The sequence below is a fragment of the Eucyclogobius newberryi genome, unplaced genomic scaffold (assembly GCF_026437365.1).
Source record: "Eucyclogobius newberryi isolate DKJ021-1_F unplaced genomic scaffold, fEucNew1.0.hap1 SCAF_8, whole genome shotgun sequence".
In the NCBI taxonomy this organism is placed as follows: domain Eukaryota; kingdom Metazoa; phylum Chordata; class Actinopteri; order Gobiiformes; family Gobiidae; genus Eucyclogobius; species Eucyclogobius newberryi.
The window spans coordinates 21,216,011-21,232,001 of NW_027316500.1; the positions used below are offsets into that span (position 1 = coordinate 21,216,011).

At 39.4% G+C, this 15,991-nt stretch overlaps 1 protein-coding gene across 1 annotated transcript in view; it reads left to right on the forward strand.

The window, feature by feature from the left end:
• Nucleotides 1–15,991, forward strand: part of fmn2a (formin 2a) — a 45,610-nt gene that overhangs the window by 16,762 nt on the left and 12,857 nt on the right. Inside the window, exons 7-12 of the mRNA XM_072436486.1 lie at nucleotides 3,524–3,585; nucleotides 11,332–11,423; nucleotides 11,843–11,972; nucleotides 12,052–12,198; nucleotides 13,506–13,565; nucleotides 14,806–14,926. Coding sequence (XP_072292587.1) covers nucleotides 3,524–3,585; nucleotides 11,332–11,423; nucleotides 11,843–11,972; nucleotides 12,052–12,198; nucleotides 13,506–13,565; nucleotides 14,806–14,926 — 612 coding nt within the window. The remainder of the gene's footprint in view (nucleotides 1–3,523; nucleotides 3,586–11,331; nucleotides 11,424–11,842; nucleotides 11,973–12,051; nucleotides 12,199–13,505; nucleotides 13,566–14,805; nucleotides 14,927–15,991) is intronic.

Consider the following 15,991-nt stretch of genomic DNA (forward strand, 5'->3'; position numbering starts at 1 on the left):
GTGCAGCCACAGGAAGGGCGTAAAAGGGGCGTAAAAGGGGCGTAAAAGGGGCGTGGTCCTGCTCCCGAACTTAAGATAACAAACATATCTTCATTTAATTTGATTGAATGTTTTATTTGTGTTTTAGTATTCTGTGTTTGTTTGTTTGCTGTTTATTTTGTGTTGCATTGTAACAGAACCCATGAAAAAGAAAACCTTTCTCATTGGGTTTTCCCCGTATAAATAAATAAAATAAATGAATGATATCATGTCGGTGAGATCACAGACTCCTGGTAGATATCTGACTCCAACAACTTATGCCACTGTGTCAGAAGTAAATGCAAACAGATAAAAATCAAAAACAGACAAGTAACTCAATAACCTAAACATTTATCTGAAAATCCCAAGCACAACTTATATAGAAGTTATTTTTACCATTTTGAACCCAATTTGATATCAACTCTTATTCTTTATGAAGCATTTAAATTACCCTAATAAATCCTCTATTAAAGGAGCATCTCCATCCATTAAATACATTTTGACCTACGTGTAACACAAAATAGTGCTTTTAATATTCATTCCTGCACTGCCTGCTCTTTATCAACAAATAATTACCTCACCAAATGTTTTCTTCTTGTTTTGTTCTCATTGAAGTTGATTTATGGACTAAGCTTTGTGGAGAGGGAAGTATTCATAAAACAATATCCCAGTGTAGTTTCTCCAGGAAATGATGTCATGTTTGAGGTTTGGGGTGAATTTTAATAATCTGCATGTTTACAGAAGAAAAGATAAATTAGTCTGAACCTTTTAATTGCAGTGACTCACTCTTTTCATACTGCAATAAGTCCTCATGACAAAGAGCCATAACAGGCTAGATGTCATCTTAACGCCTTCTAAATGAAACGGAAAAGCGACTTATGAATCATTTATTTACATTGTCAGTTTTTATGACAGCTAAATTGCTCCGAGAACAGTTGGCATATTTTCCTCTGATTGTTCTGCTGCTAAACCAATATATCAGTCAGAGCAGTGCAGTGAGGACACCGTTCAGTCTTGTAAGTATCTGTGTTTTAGGACTTGTACTTGCTATTAAATGTGACAGAAGCTGAAAAAAGTAGTACTGATGATGAGTCACTGTAGCAATAACAATAACTTAACCAAAAAACGATTGCACAAATCACGAAACACTTTCACAAGTCTGAAAAACAAAGATGAATGCCATAAGGGAACAAAAATGCCTGCATTTTGTCAATTTTCTAGTGTTCTGTGTTCATTTTGTCAAATAGTTTCCAGGAAAGAACTGATAGTGATTATGGTTACAATTGTGGCTTTAATGACAGATGTGGAAGATTTATCCAAGACGAGACTCTACAGTTGTTGTTTTGTTTGTTTGTTTTTTCTCTGGACATATAATATTTCATATGGAAACAACTAATATGTTCAATCTGCAGCTAAAGATATTTGATGATTTAATTGAATCGCCTTGCATATGGGACATAGTAACTTCAAAGGCACTTTTCTCAAAATACATTTTTCTCACATAAATATCAGTCTTTTTTATATGAAAAATGTGAGAAATTGTAGTGCAGAATTTGTTGATATCTTATTACAAGCCTGATTTATTATTGTTGTAACACCAAAATTAAATCACTCAAACCAAAGATTGAAAAAAACAACTCTCCGTAATGTTTGTGTAGCTAATATGTGAACAAAATTAAAGTTAAACCTGGCTTTTATCAAATTTATCCGATTTATGTCTCAATGGCGTGCGATTTTGGCAATTTTTACACATAAAAAGCCTTATTTTTCCATGAAAACGTGACACAATGATGTTTTAAATTCACCTCTCTAATTGTGAGACGTTGTTCCACCCACAGTGTCTCGCCTTAACAAGTAGGACTCATCTGTTGAGTGCAGTCCATAAAATACAGTGAGCTTATTAATGAATTCATACCACACACATGACCCAGTGACATTCCCTTTAGCCCTGATCAAACGTCATTCAGACACCCCCAGCACACACTCCAGTGCATAGGTGTGGAGAGCTGGGCCGTGAGATTGTGCGTACAGCAACACCACAGACCCTCGGGCTCTGTTTGTCTTTAAACATTTACTTTCAAAGGATTAATGCTCGCGGGCGCCAGGTCCTTGCAGCGAGACAAAAAGGCGACACCAGGAATTCAAACACAGGAGTTCAAACACACATCTCCGTGCGCCTGACAGATTTCTTCGAGCTGCATATTTATGTTTTACTATCACGATGACAAGTGAAAACTGTGTAACTGGCTGCACATGACATTATCCAAGGGCCCTGGAGGGAGACTATGCCCTTTGTCTTTGTGCCACCTTGAGCTCTGAAAAGTGCATGTGATGGGAAATGATGTTTGAACAACTGTAAGTCAGGTGGAAGGTACTGTATATCCAAGAGTAGTGCGCAGTGGTGGCAGAAGCACTTAAGTAAATGTACAGATACAGTACAGTTAAAGTAAAAGTATCACATCCATGTTTTGAAGTAATCGTTGTGTTCACAGACTTTGAGAACTATTAAAAGTGTCAAATGTAGTGATTTTGATAAAGCATTGTGCTAATCTTTGAAAAAAAAAAGGTAATTTAATGTAAATTATTTAATTTTATTCATATATTTTACTTACATTTAGTGACATGGTTGTAAAAAATATCCACTGTATAAATTACTCAAGTTAAGTACAGATGCCTACTTTTACTTTTTACTTTGTTACTTTCCCTCATTGGTTGTTTGTGCTCCCAAATTAGAAAGATTTTTAGATACAAATTTAGATAATATTAGTTATTAGTGAAGAAAGACATGTTTTTTTCATTTTTTTTAAATTTAGAATTACATAAAACTAAAACAGTAACGAAGCATAAGCCATTCATCGGTCTAATATTAACACAAATCTACCTTTTGTTTGGTGATGGCACAAAATACAGTTGCTACAAATCAAACTCTCTCTCTTCTAACTATCAACACCATTTTTAATCTCATCTTGTATTCTAATTCAGAAGAAAATCTAATTGACTCCTTTATGAAAGCGCAGATTGATCAAGACTTCTATGAAAACCCAAAGATTAACTTTGAGTCGAGGGATTTTATCTGACAGGAATCTAGAAGACAATCAAATATTTATTCCATGTCGGTTGCTAATCTCTTAATTTTATTGAAACAAGCTTTTATATTCTCAGCTGGGTTGCATATAAAATCCTGAATAATATTTTTTAGAGCTCTAAGATTTGGTATTAAGACATTTCCATTCACCAAGTCTCTAAACACATAATTGTCAGAATGGATTCAGCCCAACAATCAATGCATCTTTATCATTATTTATGCCACCTACGGCCCATAGTAGCATGGACCGACCCTGATCATTTCACACGTTTAAGTTGGTAAGGATTAGTGAGTCGTGAGAGAACATGTCGAAGATATTATATCCATCTTTGCAATGAGATTCCAAGAAAGGATCAATGTAAAGTAATCATCGAATTCATTTTGTCTCCTCTATATTTACACAATCCTATTCTTTTCCAGCCGTTCTCATCATGGACAACAGCATTGTGGACCTGGAGACGCTGCAAGCTCTTTATGAAAATGTGAGTACATAAACACGCCATGTGAAATCCTCTGTAATCATATTGTTAAAACAGTAATAAAACGTTGTGCCAAAATGTAACTTGCCAGTGCAGAATCCCATAAACACAAACCTGCAGTAATTATACAACGTAGCATTGCTGACAGCTCCGGCTGAGGTGACTGCAACATTCAGCCTGGGAAAACCTTGCACATGGAGTTTTTTCTCTGCAGTTTTGCCAAAGTATGATTTTTGAGCCTTTACTTGTCACAAAGGAAATGATTTATGGTTAGCAGTTTCTTTCGAAAAGCAGCCAATCATTTCATTAACAAGTGAAACTGCGGAGAGCTTAGCTGGCCCTCATATCAACAGTATGGCAAGAAATCATTCATCATCTGTTAGTGCTGTTTGGTTTGGTTCTTCGCAGAGGGTAAGCCACAAAACACCAAGTCGTATCCATCAATAATACCTTTCTCTGATTACGCACGGATCACTGTCTGGCCAGAATAATAGACTGTGTAGTTGGATTTGTTCTGCTATTGACATAATATACATCTGTTTATTTCTAATGTCAGACAAAAATTCCTCTTGACATTTTAAAGGGGAAGTTTCTGTTCAGCTTGAAAGGCAAGTGTGTCTTAGAAACCAACGCAAACAAGGCGGCGCTGCAAGTGTTTGGCGACGCTCTGTTCGTCTGGAGGCGGCGCTCAGGCCTGGACCGGGACCAAGGCTGCTACATAGTAAACATATTTTCAGATGACTTTGCTAATGCCCCTGTGCAAAAGGAGGAACACTCAGCCAACTTCTATGGGCTTTATTAGGTAGAACTCTGGTATTATGATCAGTTGGTCCATTTCGAGTTCTGTGGGGGGGACATATTGTTTGAGGGTCCCAACTTGCTTCATAAGACCTTCATAAGGGATGTTCCAAGAAAAGCAATAAGGGTTATCACAGGAGACCAGCAGGTGAGGTATCAACAAAAGCTAGAGAGATCGTTATAAACATAGTACTCAAACATCCAGCTCCAGCAGCCATTTTGTGAGTGTAAAATTCTACTCAAGAACTCCAACTATTGACGGATTTAGACTTTTTAATTACAAATGTGTCTTGAATAAAAAAAATATTTATCTACTGCTCATATTGCCAAATGTTTTATTCTATTTTAGGTAACATGTTACTTAAAATATGGTAGTATGTATGCAGTAAATTAATTAAAGAATATAATAATGGGTGTTTCAATATTCTGCATGAAATATTGACCGGTGCAGTGTTTTTAGGGTGAATTCCGTATTTTCTGGACTATAAGTCGCACCTTTTTTCATTGTTTTGGCCTTATATTTATACTTATACTCTGGAGCGACTTGTTATTTTCACACTTGCAACCGCATTTCATACTCCAGTGCAACTTATATATGTTTTTTTTTTCTCTATTATGCATTTTTTGGCTGGTGCGACTTATACTCCGGTGCGACTTATAGTCCGGAAAATACGGTATTTGTTTTCATAATTCAGAATTTAAAATGTCTTGACGGAGACAGGTAGAGTTCCTGACATTTTTCCTATGTCATGTCAATCCTTTCAGTCAGCTCAATTTCAACCCTGTTTATGAAATATTTTCATGGCAAAATTTGCTCTGTTTCCACTCACAACGTGGCGGCTGCCATTTCCATAGCAACAGAACCCACAATCTCTGTTGCCTTTATTATACCCCATGGGCGGACCCTCAGACAAGTTACATCGTGCACTTTTAAATATGGAATCATGTAATCTGTATCAACTGTCTGAGCAGGGATATGTGAACCGTTATTATATAATATATGAACCTTATTTTGCCCCGCCCACTTTTGTCTCAATCTGTTATATCAGCGCTTTTTTCTTGGCAATTTCCTTTGAGTGGGCTTTCTGTTCACTTTAGTAGAGAACGAGGGAAAAGTCTCCAAAATATAAAGTACAGTACGTTTATTTGTGTGAAATGTGTACCAATAAGTCAGCACTGCACTGATTTCCTGGCCTGAAAACAGCTTTATTGTCTGTGTAGAACTTATTTTCTATTGAGATTGAATAAGGTGAATAGCTTAACTCTTATCACAATCATACAGCAGCTGCATGTTGACGATGATGAAGATGACAGGTTACTTTGAACAAGGATAATTACATTGAAATATTCTAAAGCGTTTCTTAAAAAAAGTATATATTTGTTTGCATAGTGGAATAATTTGTCAATGGAAACGTTGTTCTTATGAGTTATATATGATGGAGGATTGGTCTGCACGACAGCAGAAAGCCTGGAGTGGGTTACCCGGAGATTTGGGAGATACTGGACAGTTTCATCTGCTCTTATGAAGATGCTGTTACTCGTACTTCTCTGTGCACGGTTGTATCTGGTGAGATTCTAATCCTTCTTCTCGACCAAGAATGTCTTTGGTTGACTTTAGCCCAAGTTCTGTGGTAAACAATCCATCATTGGTTATTTGTGGGTGAGTTACTCGACCTGGAACAATGGAAATGGGTGTGTCTGAATAAGCATCTGTCACTCAATAGCACCAGTTAATCTGCAAATATTTGGACAAAAGAAGATATGAGATTTGTGTTGCATCTGAAGCAGGGCTGTGCAGATCCAGCTTTTTCAGATCCGATATCAATACTTAGTCTTTGAGAATCTGCCAATACCCCGATATCAGTCGATACCAGGTCAAAACTACATGTTATCAAACATTCCTAAAAGATTAAGATCAGTTAATGCTATAATTACATGCATATGCACACATTCAATAAATAAACTTCTGTAGCTTTAAAATGAAGTCTCACATAGTAATATTTACTGTGTTGAAGTTGCTTAAAATATGTTTATGTTACAAAATGGCAGAGTTTAGAATAAGTATCAGAAGATAAGAAATCGATACCCAATCCATGCATTATAATTCCAGTGTCAGCACCGATATCAATACTGGTCATTAGAATGCTTAATGATGAGGCCAGTGGTCATAGTGACGCAGACTGGTTTGAAAGAAGGACTCTTGGCCTTTTCCGGCAGTGATATTCCATTTAGCATAAGCTGTCATCACCGCTCTCCCATCCGTCTACATGTGGCTCTGATAGCTCCTCGTGTACAGGCCATACATATTCATCAGCCGAGCCTCATCCTCCTGCTCACCACACTTCATATACGTTCGAACCCGGATCGAGTCACTAAATAACAAGACATGGAGACCAGCATGTTTTCCACATTTGGATGGAGATGCCGTTTAAAAGATGGCGTGAAATTCCTGCGCGTTGCGTCTTGGCACCGCTACACAGACCGGCCCCTGGAACTTTGGCTGTGGAGTTATATTAATAATGTTAATCATGGGAATTTGAACCAGCGTGTCATAATTCAGGATCAAACGTCGTCTAAACTCCTCGCGCGCCCCTATAGTCCAGCACCCCCCGCTCTTACTCTCCCTCTCTCTGCCCTGTGTCGCCCGAGGCCTTGTTTTTGAGCGCAGGAGCCAAATTGTTTCTCTTTTGTATTGCGAGACTCCATCCTGTCTGTGGGTCTGCAGCCCCTAAACCACAGTTGGCAGCACAGTCAGGCCGTCTGGAGGAATGCGAGGGGCTTCTAATGGTTACACCCTGACTTACACACAGAGCCGGGATCCCACACTTCTTCTCTGCGCTGATTCACAAACAAACCAATGAGCACTGCACAGGCCCGTCCTCAGCAACTGAACACATCTGAAATAAAAAAAGCACTTCTGACTGAGTGCAGCTTTGCCATCCCAAAATAAGGCACTTAACAAAAGTGACAGAAGATGTCATGGTGGTTGATTTACACCTCAGCTGATGCTTTCTAAATCACAGCTAGGCCCGTCTGGATAATGTTCTTTACGTGCCATTTTGAACACATTCATGCCACCGACGCAATGTCTCTAATGCAGGATTAGACCTTTAAAACCTTAAAGAATACTTATGAGCTCACTATATGTTTATAATAATAGACAGAAAAATAAAAAAAATTCAAATCAGAATTGAAAACAGACTGTCGGACTAGAGTGCGTTCTCACATCTTTGTTTGGTCCTGTTCTAGTCCTGGTCTGATCCATGTTGAGTGTCTGGTTTAGTTTCAGTTCAGCCTCAACAAATAGTGTGTAAGTCAGGGGTGTCCAAACTGTGGCCCGGGGGCAAAATGCGACCCTCAGAACAATTTTTTGTTAGCCCTCAAGTTCCTGCTAAGTTGGCCAAACAACAAAACGTAGTACTTTTTACTGTAAAATTCAAAACATTCAAACTTCATCTAGTACCAACCTAATATTAATGTTCCGAGTCTTATTAAAGGTGTGGAAGCGCATCAAAACTATGTCAAATATAACATTTCGAATGATTCACTTCATTGTCGGGTTGTCAGTGGCCCTCTGCTCTGTATAAGTTTCAAAATGCGGCCCTCTTTGAAAAAAAATTGGAAACCCCTTGTGTAAGTGATCCAACTATTTATACATTCTAGTTGATGTATTTGTTTTTGTACAGGCCAAGCGTTTTGTGGACTGGTGATGTTGAAATATTAAACTTACAATATTGTTTTAAAAATTGATAGAATATGTTTTCTTACTCAACCTCTAGCTCCCAGAAACTTTGAGCTGTATGTTTCCCATTCTTTGAAATATAAGCCATGACCACTGAAGGGTCAGAGTGACAGTGGGTCATCCTGGTCATAATCTGGACTCAGACTGCATGTCTGACCCTCAGACTGTTTCAGCTTACAGGAGTGGAACGTCAGAGGTCAGTGAACGCCATGTTCACTGCCACAGCAGGCTTGTGACATTCTAATGATATCCCCATGCATACTGTTCCACATTCCACCTTGTCATATGAGGACTTTTATGGACTCACTGTAATACTCACGACTGCACAAACGCTTGAGTCAAATGTGGTATAACAAAATATATTTTCATTCTCCAAGTTTTTGAAAAGGTCAGTAATAATTGGTTTAAGAACCACAGATGAAATAAGCATCATGCGCTGGGCAAACATTTAATAGCTGTACAGGATAATATTCCTATTGTCAAGACTGCCCTGAGGCCCACTGCCCTGAGGCCGACTGCCCTGAGGCCCACTGCCCTGAGGCAGGCTGCCCTGAGGCAGGCTGCCCTGAGGCCGACTGCCCTGAGGCAGGCTGCCCTGAGGCAGGCTGCCCTGAGGCCCACTGCCCTGAGGCAGGCTGCCCTGAGGCCGACTGCCCTGAGGCCCACTGCCCTGAGGCAGGCTGCCCTGAGGCCGACTGCCCTGAGGCCCACTGCCCTGAGGCAGGCTGCCCTGAGGCCCACTGCCCTGAGGCAGGCTGCCCTGAGGCCGACTGCCCTGAGGCCGACTGCCCTGAGGCCGACTGCCATTCTGCGACCACCACCTCTAAGCACACAATCACACAATCACACAATCACACCACAGACAATCACACAATTACAAGCTGAAGTGACTGACAATAGTGAAATAGTGAGGATCAAAAACGTGTCAAATTATTGACCTCAACAGTAGAATTTACACCTGAACTAAATGTGTTTCGAGAGGAAAACCTCCTTCAGATGTATATTTTGTAGTGTATTTGCACATTGTTCTTTATTTATAACGTTGGCACAGCACTGTACATTTCAGTGATTGGCATAAATAATGATTAGGCTCTTGCTGCCAGTATTCGGTTCTGTTCGAAAACCTGACTAATGAATACCACTTGGCCACCGCCGGACTTCTGGCATCCCCAATCTCATCCTTAGTTCTTTTGCATTTGATATTCCACATGGAACTGTATTTCTCATGCTAACCACCGCTGCAACATGCCCTAGCAATTCAAAGATCACACGCTAATGCCTACTTGTCCCCAATTACAGCAAACACCGTCTGGTTCTGCTGGTGCCCTTTGAAATGGATCTGCTTTGTGTTAAATATATTTACACTTGAAAACATCTCCAGAGAGGCCGAAGGAGAGCTTGCCCTCATCGACAGACGGCAGCAGTGTGTAGAATACTAATCGGCCCCTGCATATGTTTGATGCCCTCGTTTGATGTTTCTCAAGGATTCATGCAGAGACCAATGACCGGGGAGGAGAGCTCCAGGAGACAAGACTGTTAAGACTAGACATTACAAAGCAAAGGTTTTCAATGTTTTTGAAAGTTACGCACAATGGCCATAATTAAGGTATAGTAAAGTATAGACCCGCCTACACATTTTCTTTTCTTCTTCTTTGTTTTAATATATTTTAAAACAAAAAATAAACAGAACAAGACGCAGATAGCAAAAATGCAAAAATAGTCCTTTGAAAGTCAATCTGTCTTTTGTCCCATTTGTCTCAATGTTCGGCAAAGTTGTCCATTTTCAGATTCAGTGCAACAATTAGTCTTTTGTAAAATTTATTTCAGTCCAGTTCTTAACAGTCGGCTCCGTCCCAGTCATCCATCTCCTTTTTTCTTTGCAGGTATCCATCTCTCGTTTCTATTATTGAAGTTTTACATCTGAGATACATTGTTTTAAAGGCCTGATCATCAATATTTATGAACAATGGGGCAGTCCAAAACACATCATAGTGATCCACATTTTCTAGTTCCTCCCTGTGAATACTGCAAATACCGTGACACATTAGTCCAACATAATTCTTTGCTTATACCTCTTCTAACGCACTGGTCCATTCTCACAGTTGTAAAGATCAGGGATAACCTCTTCAAGAGCTGTTACTTGACTCTGAAGCCTTTTCACACCTTATCAAATATTTTGCAGAGTACTGTAAAGGGTCCAGAAAGTCTATGAAGGACTACAGAAGAGTTTATATTGTGTCTTATGGGATGGTTTCATTGTTTTCTTCTCCTCAAAGAAACATTAACAGCTATTGTTTTTGGATCTTGTGAAATGAAGGGGCATTTTTGGTCCTCTTTTTCTTAAACCTCTGTGTAAAACTGTGGTCCCGCTTGACAGCAGGATAATAGTGAGGAATGTGAACTGGCTTTGGGGCAACTCCTAGTTTATTATGCAACTATTGCAAAGAGAGGGGAAATGCTGCTTTAGCAGGTTTTGTGCATCTGTGTGTTCTTTCAGTAAATGTATACAAACAGGCCCACAGACACAAATGTTATACAAATTATGAAATGTAAAAACTACCTCGCCCAAGACTCAACACTTACCATTGAGTAGAAATGCTTTAAAGGTGCACTGTGTAACTTTTCCGATAGGGGTTCTCATGAAAACGCTGTGATTGTCTGGGCGACATGGTAGCACTGCGGTTAGCATTCTTGCTTCACAGCAAGAAGGTCCAGTGATGGATTCCAGGGGAGCGAGGGGCGTAGGTGTCCTCCGGGTCCTCCAGTTTCCCACTAAAACATGTACAAAAGTATACTGGTGTATGAGTGAGAGTGAATGCGGGACAATGGAGGGGAATCAACCCATGGCTACAATCTGGTGTGTTTAAAGCATTTGTATCATTTATTGTCATTAACATGCACTGTCCTGACCAAGTAAAGGAAGAAAATGTATCTGTTTTTACTGCAAACAAAACCCAACTCAGGCCACATTGTGAAGCATTCCAGGCAAAAACAATGACATTTCATGGAAACTATCAGGTGATAGATCCTTCTCTAGAAAAGTTACATGTGCACCTTGGTACATGGTGAAGTTATGCAAGTTGTTCACAAACTGCAGGGTTATTGATTCAGTAGTTGGTTGAGTCCCATAGTGTCAGCGGTGCTTGTGTGTTGGTCGTTTGGTCTGAACCACACAAACTCTTATTGTATATTATATGTTTGTGTTTTAGAGAGGTCAAGCAGATGAGCTGGACAGCATTAAAAAGCACATTAATGCAACCAAAGACAAGGAGGATGCAAAGCTATTGGACAAACCGGAACAGTAAGTGACTCTATATTGTATACAGAATCAGAAAGGTTTTATGGCTAAACTATGAATTTCCTTTGGTGGTAAGATGCAACTTTCTACATTGAATAAAAATAATTGCAATGAAGGAATGTGATAACGTAAAGCCATGAAAAAAATATGTGTAAATTAGCTTTTCCCTTCTGCGAAAACTATAACAAAATGTATTTTCTCAGATAGAATTTGTTGTACTTTTAACAAACATCCACGTTCTAAGCTTCATTGTTCTTCTTTTTCTTTAGAAACAGAAACAAACTGTAGAGAGAATATTGGTTGGATATATTGGGGGATTTTACCAATACCTACAAATGAACTCACTGAAACCAATATTAACCACAATATACCATCCATCCCTATACAAAAGACATGTTTTTTCTGCCGTATTTCTTTTCTAGGTTTTTGTACCAGTTATCCCAAATCCCAAACTTTTCCCAGAGAGTCTTCTGCATCCTTTTCCAGTCGAGTTTCCATGAATGCATTACCTCCGTCCTTCGGAAAGTAGACATCCTTCGGAAAGTGTGCAAGGTGAAATATGGTCCTTCTTCAATCTGTCAGTGTTGAATTTCATTGCACTGACCTGTTTCTCTTTATCTGTGTGTGTTAGAATCTGCAGGGGAGTCAGAGCGTCCTACAAGTGCTGGGTTTGGTGCTGGCCTTTGGGAACTACATGAACGGAGGAAACCGCACTCGAGGGCAGGCTGACGGGTTCACCATGGACATTCTGCCAAAACTCAAGGACGTTAAGAGCAGTGTGAGTTCGGTGCAAACAAAAGCAAACATAATGCGGTTTGGACAAGTCTATGTATAAAAGTCTGATCCTAAACAGAAACTCTAGAGGGATATTGGATCTATTTTTTTTACACATTGAAATATATTCAGACTGACACTCCAATATTTATTTATTTAAACGTTTGGTTTGAATTTAAAATCACTGTCAATAAAAAATGCATTTGGTGCTTGTTTTCAAGGCTTATTGTAGGCTCATTGGATTAAAGGATATGTGTCCAATGTGTGTAGATTCTATTGTGTTCCTTTCCATTTTGAAGGATTTGGCATGGCAACGATCCAATCATACAAATCAATGGAAAGGTCGTCACAGAACCTTGAAATAATGGAATCATTGGAATAATTGGAATAATTTTCCTGAAAGCATGAATTGAGGTGTATAAAAAATAGGGATTGACCGCTATGGACGTTGTTTTTCATGACAATTGTTTAGAATCCCGAGAAACTGCTATTTTATTTTTTGGGGGGTGGTATATAGATAGAATTTTGATTATTTTCTCCAAATTATAAAGCCAAACTCAAGTAGTGTAGTCCTGTATCGTGCAATGCCATCAAAAAAAGTGTATTCTATAGGGAACAGGTTGATCAAAACTAAATATGGGCCTGTGCTGGTGAATTAAATACCTGATACGCTAAAAAGTGCAAAATATTGGTCCGACATATTGGCCCACCGTTATGTCGGCCTATCTTTTATAACAAATGTATTAACATCAGAACCTAACAATCTAATTCTTAATTTACACTGTTAAAAAGGCTTGAATTCTCTGGTTGATCGACCCACATCCAACCCACCTATGCTAGATATAAGATATACCTTTCCTAAAACGTAGAAGTACAGAAAGTACAAAGCCACACAATCTCATCTTTGTTCTTCGCTTTAGTTCAACATCTCCTCCTCACGGTACAGGACAGTCAGTCGGACTGCTGTGTTTACGGAGCTTATTAAATATCTCCACAAGTTCAACGTGCCCCCGACACCGCCATATAAGGGTGCTGTTTTGTGGCGCTGCTGCTGCTGCTGCTGCATGACCCGAGCGAGTTATCCATAAAGAACATCAAACCTTCCACCAAGTCGTAGTTATGACAGCCAGCACTGCGCAGTTTGTGTTCTGTTGTTGCATTTCTGTTACCCCCCCGACTTTCCCAAAACCGCGCTCTCTGTTCTGGTGAGCCCCGGACAACGTCCACCGCTCTGTTCCTGACATGAGGATATTAATAAATAAATAAAGGGATTTTGGTTTATTTATTTGTGTCTTCTTTCTATGCTTTCAGGATAACTCCCAAAGTCTTTTGTCCTACATCGTTGCTTACTATCTGAAGCACTTTGATGAGGTATGTTTTGCTTTTGTGTTTATTTGACTAGCTTTTTCTCTTTTACTTTGATTTGCTTGGAAATCCTTCCAGAGCCCTGTTTTCATCTCGCCTTTAGCCAGAGGATACCGTCGGCTTATCCTTTATCAAATTATTTATTTTCCCTTTGTTCATTTATGGCAGAAACTAATCTCTCTCTCCTCCTCTGGCTCGCTTTGCTAATTCTCCTGTCTGTCTTTGCCTCGGCCTCCCTGCCTTCATTCACTCTCGCAGTCTGCTCGTTGGCAAAGCATCCAAAGGAGCGCTAGTGTAAATAATTAGTTTCTCCAGATGAGATGAACTCAGTGAGAGTGCTCCCTGCCAAAGTCAACCTTCCTGACATGGTTCTTGGTCTTGACCTGGGGCTTGTAAAACGGATGGGCAGAGCGAGCGGGGGTCCAGCACAACCTCGCTGGTCAGAGGATGTTTGGATTGTTGATCATTCTCCCCGTGTATTTGGACGTGAAGATTAGCGCCCCTGATGTGTGAGGCGCCACTCTGAACTGAGCTTTGATGCTGCGCTTTAAAGGTGCACTGTGTAGCTTTTTGATGGAGGGTCGGCCACCTGCCTGTTTCCGTGGAGATGTTGTGATTTCTACTCGGGGCATTCCAAAATTTGAGGCGTTTGCTGAATTTGAGTCGTTGCTAGTCTTTAGCTTGACTATGTTTTCATTATTTAAATAGCCAGAAACTCTTGTTACCGTAATCCGCCAGTCGTCTATGTTAAATAGAGTTTATTAAGAAAGTTTCATGATGTTCCTTGAAACATTGTACCTACCATAGTCACCAAACACATTAAATATATTACTTAAGTCAGTTGATCATCTGTTTGGTAAAGTTTATTTACAGTTAAATCTCATATTTCACTTAAAATGAACATGTTTGAAGAGTTAAAGATAGTGATTGCATATTAGATATAGTTTGTCCACCTACGTGTTGCCGTAGTAACAGACTGGGCATGTGCAGATCAAAAATTAACTCAAATTGATTCAAAATGAGGAATGACACCTAGAATGTTCCACAGTATGTCCCTATGCATATCTAGTGAGGCATGTTTTTCAAGGTGTTTTTGATACATAAACTCCTGCAATGGAATAAATGCTGGATAGATAAGTTTAACCATTCTTTGGAACATTCCAGTCCGACCGCCCACCAGAAAAGTTACACAGTGCACCTTTGAGCTGATGTATATTGTGTATAAATGTTGTATTTGTATGTGCAGGATGCTGGCAGAGAGGCCTGTGTTTACCCACTGCCTGAGCCTCAGGACCTGTTCCAGGCCTCACAGATGAAGTTTGATGACTTTGAGAGAGATTTACGTAAGCTGAGAAAAGACCTCAATGGTAAGAAAGGCCCATCATCCACAGATGCCAATTGTATTACTATAACTATACTAGACATAGTGCACTTTTGTCTTTAAAGTACTCTGCAAGACAAAAGTAGTTGTTGTAAAGCATATCTGCACTTGCAAACATGTATTCTAAAATCAAACACAGATTACAAGTGGAAACTCACCTGCTGTGGCCTTTGCCAAGGGTGGTCAGGTTTACATTGGTTTGATAGCCCAAAAATGCACCGTGTAAACTTTGAGTCTGACTCCAGCCACAATAGCTCCGTACATACATTACTTTGCCTTTACAGGATATGAGGAAATTGTGGCTTTATTTGAGATGAACCATAAGCTCCCTGGTTCAAGAGAAAGCCTGCATTCTCCCCTGCTGCAGACAACCTTTTTGTCTTATGAACCCTGTGAGCTTTTGTAATTACACAAGTACGGTACTTCTACACTCATTTGCATTGGTTACTTATTTAAAATATTTATACGTACGTTATATTAATTGCAATTAATGGAGATCAGAAGGGACCACGAACCATTTGGTTCCAGAAGAACAGGCCTTGTGCTCATTACTTACCACACAGCTGATTAGCCCCAAGCTTTCAAACATTTTACGTAAATCCCTATGGGAAAAAGGATGAAAAACATATCCTTTTTCTTTTTTTTTATGGGAAAAAGGATAGAAAATGTATCCTTTTTCCCAGAGTTTTTTTTTTTGTTTAATTACGTAAAATGTTTGAAAGCTTGGGGCTAATCATCTCTGTGGTAAGTAATGAACACAAGTCCTGTTTAAATGTTTTGGACTGAAAACAACTGCGTTATGGACATTATTTACTACAAAGCTGGTTAGTTACCGTCGTGCATTTTAGCTCCTAATATTTGCATTTTTTTTTTTTTTAATCTCCATGACAAAAATGAAGGGAAATGTTACTTCCTGAACCAGGACAAACATTGTGTTTGTGGGTGGGACTGTTGGCTCCATCAGGTCTGGATGAAATGTCATTGTTCTCGGCCATATTTATTTTGCCTGATTAAAAACAAATAAAAATTGCTTTCATTATTAATTTCTTGA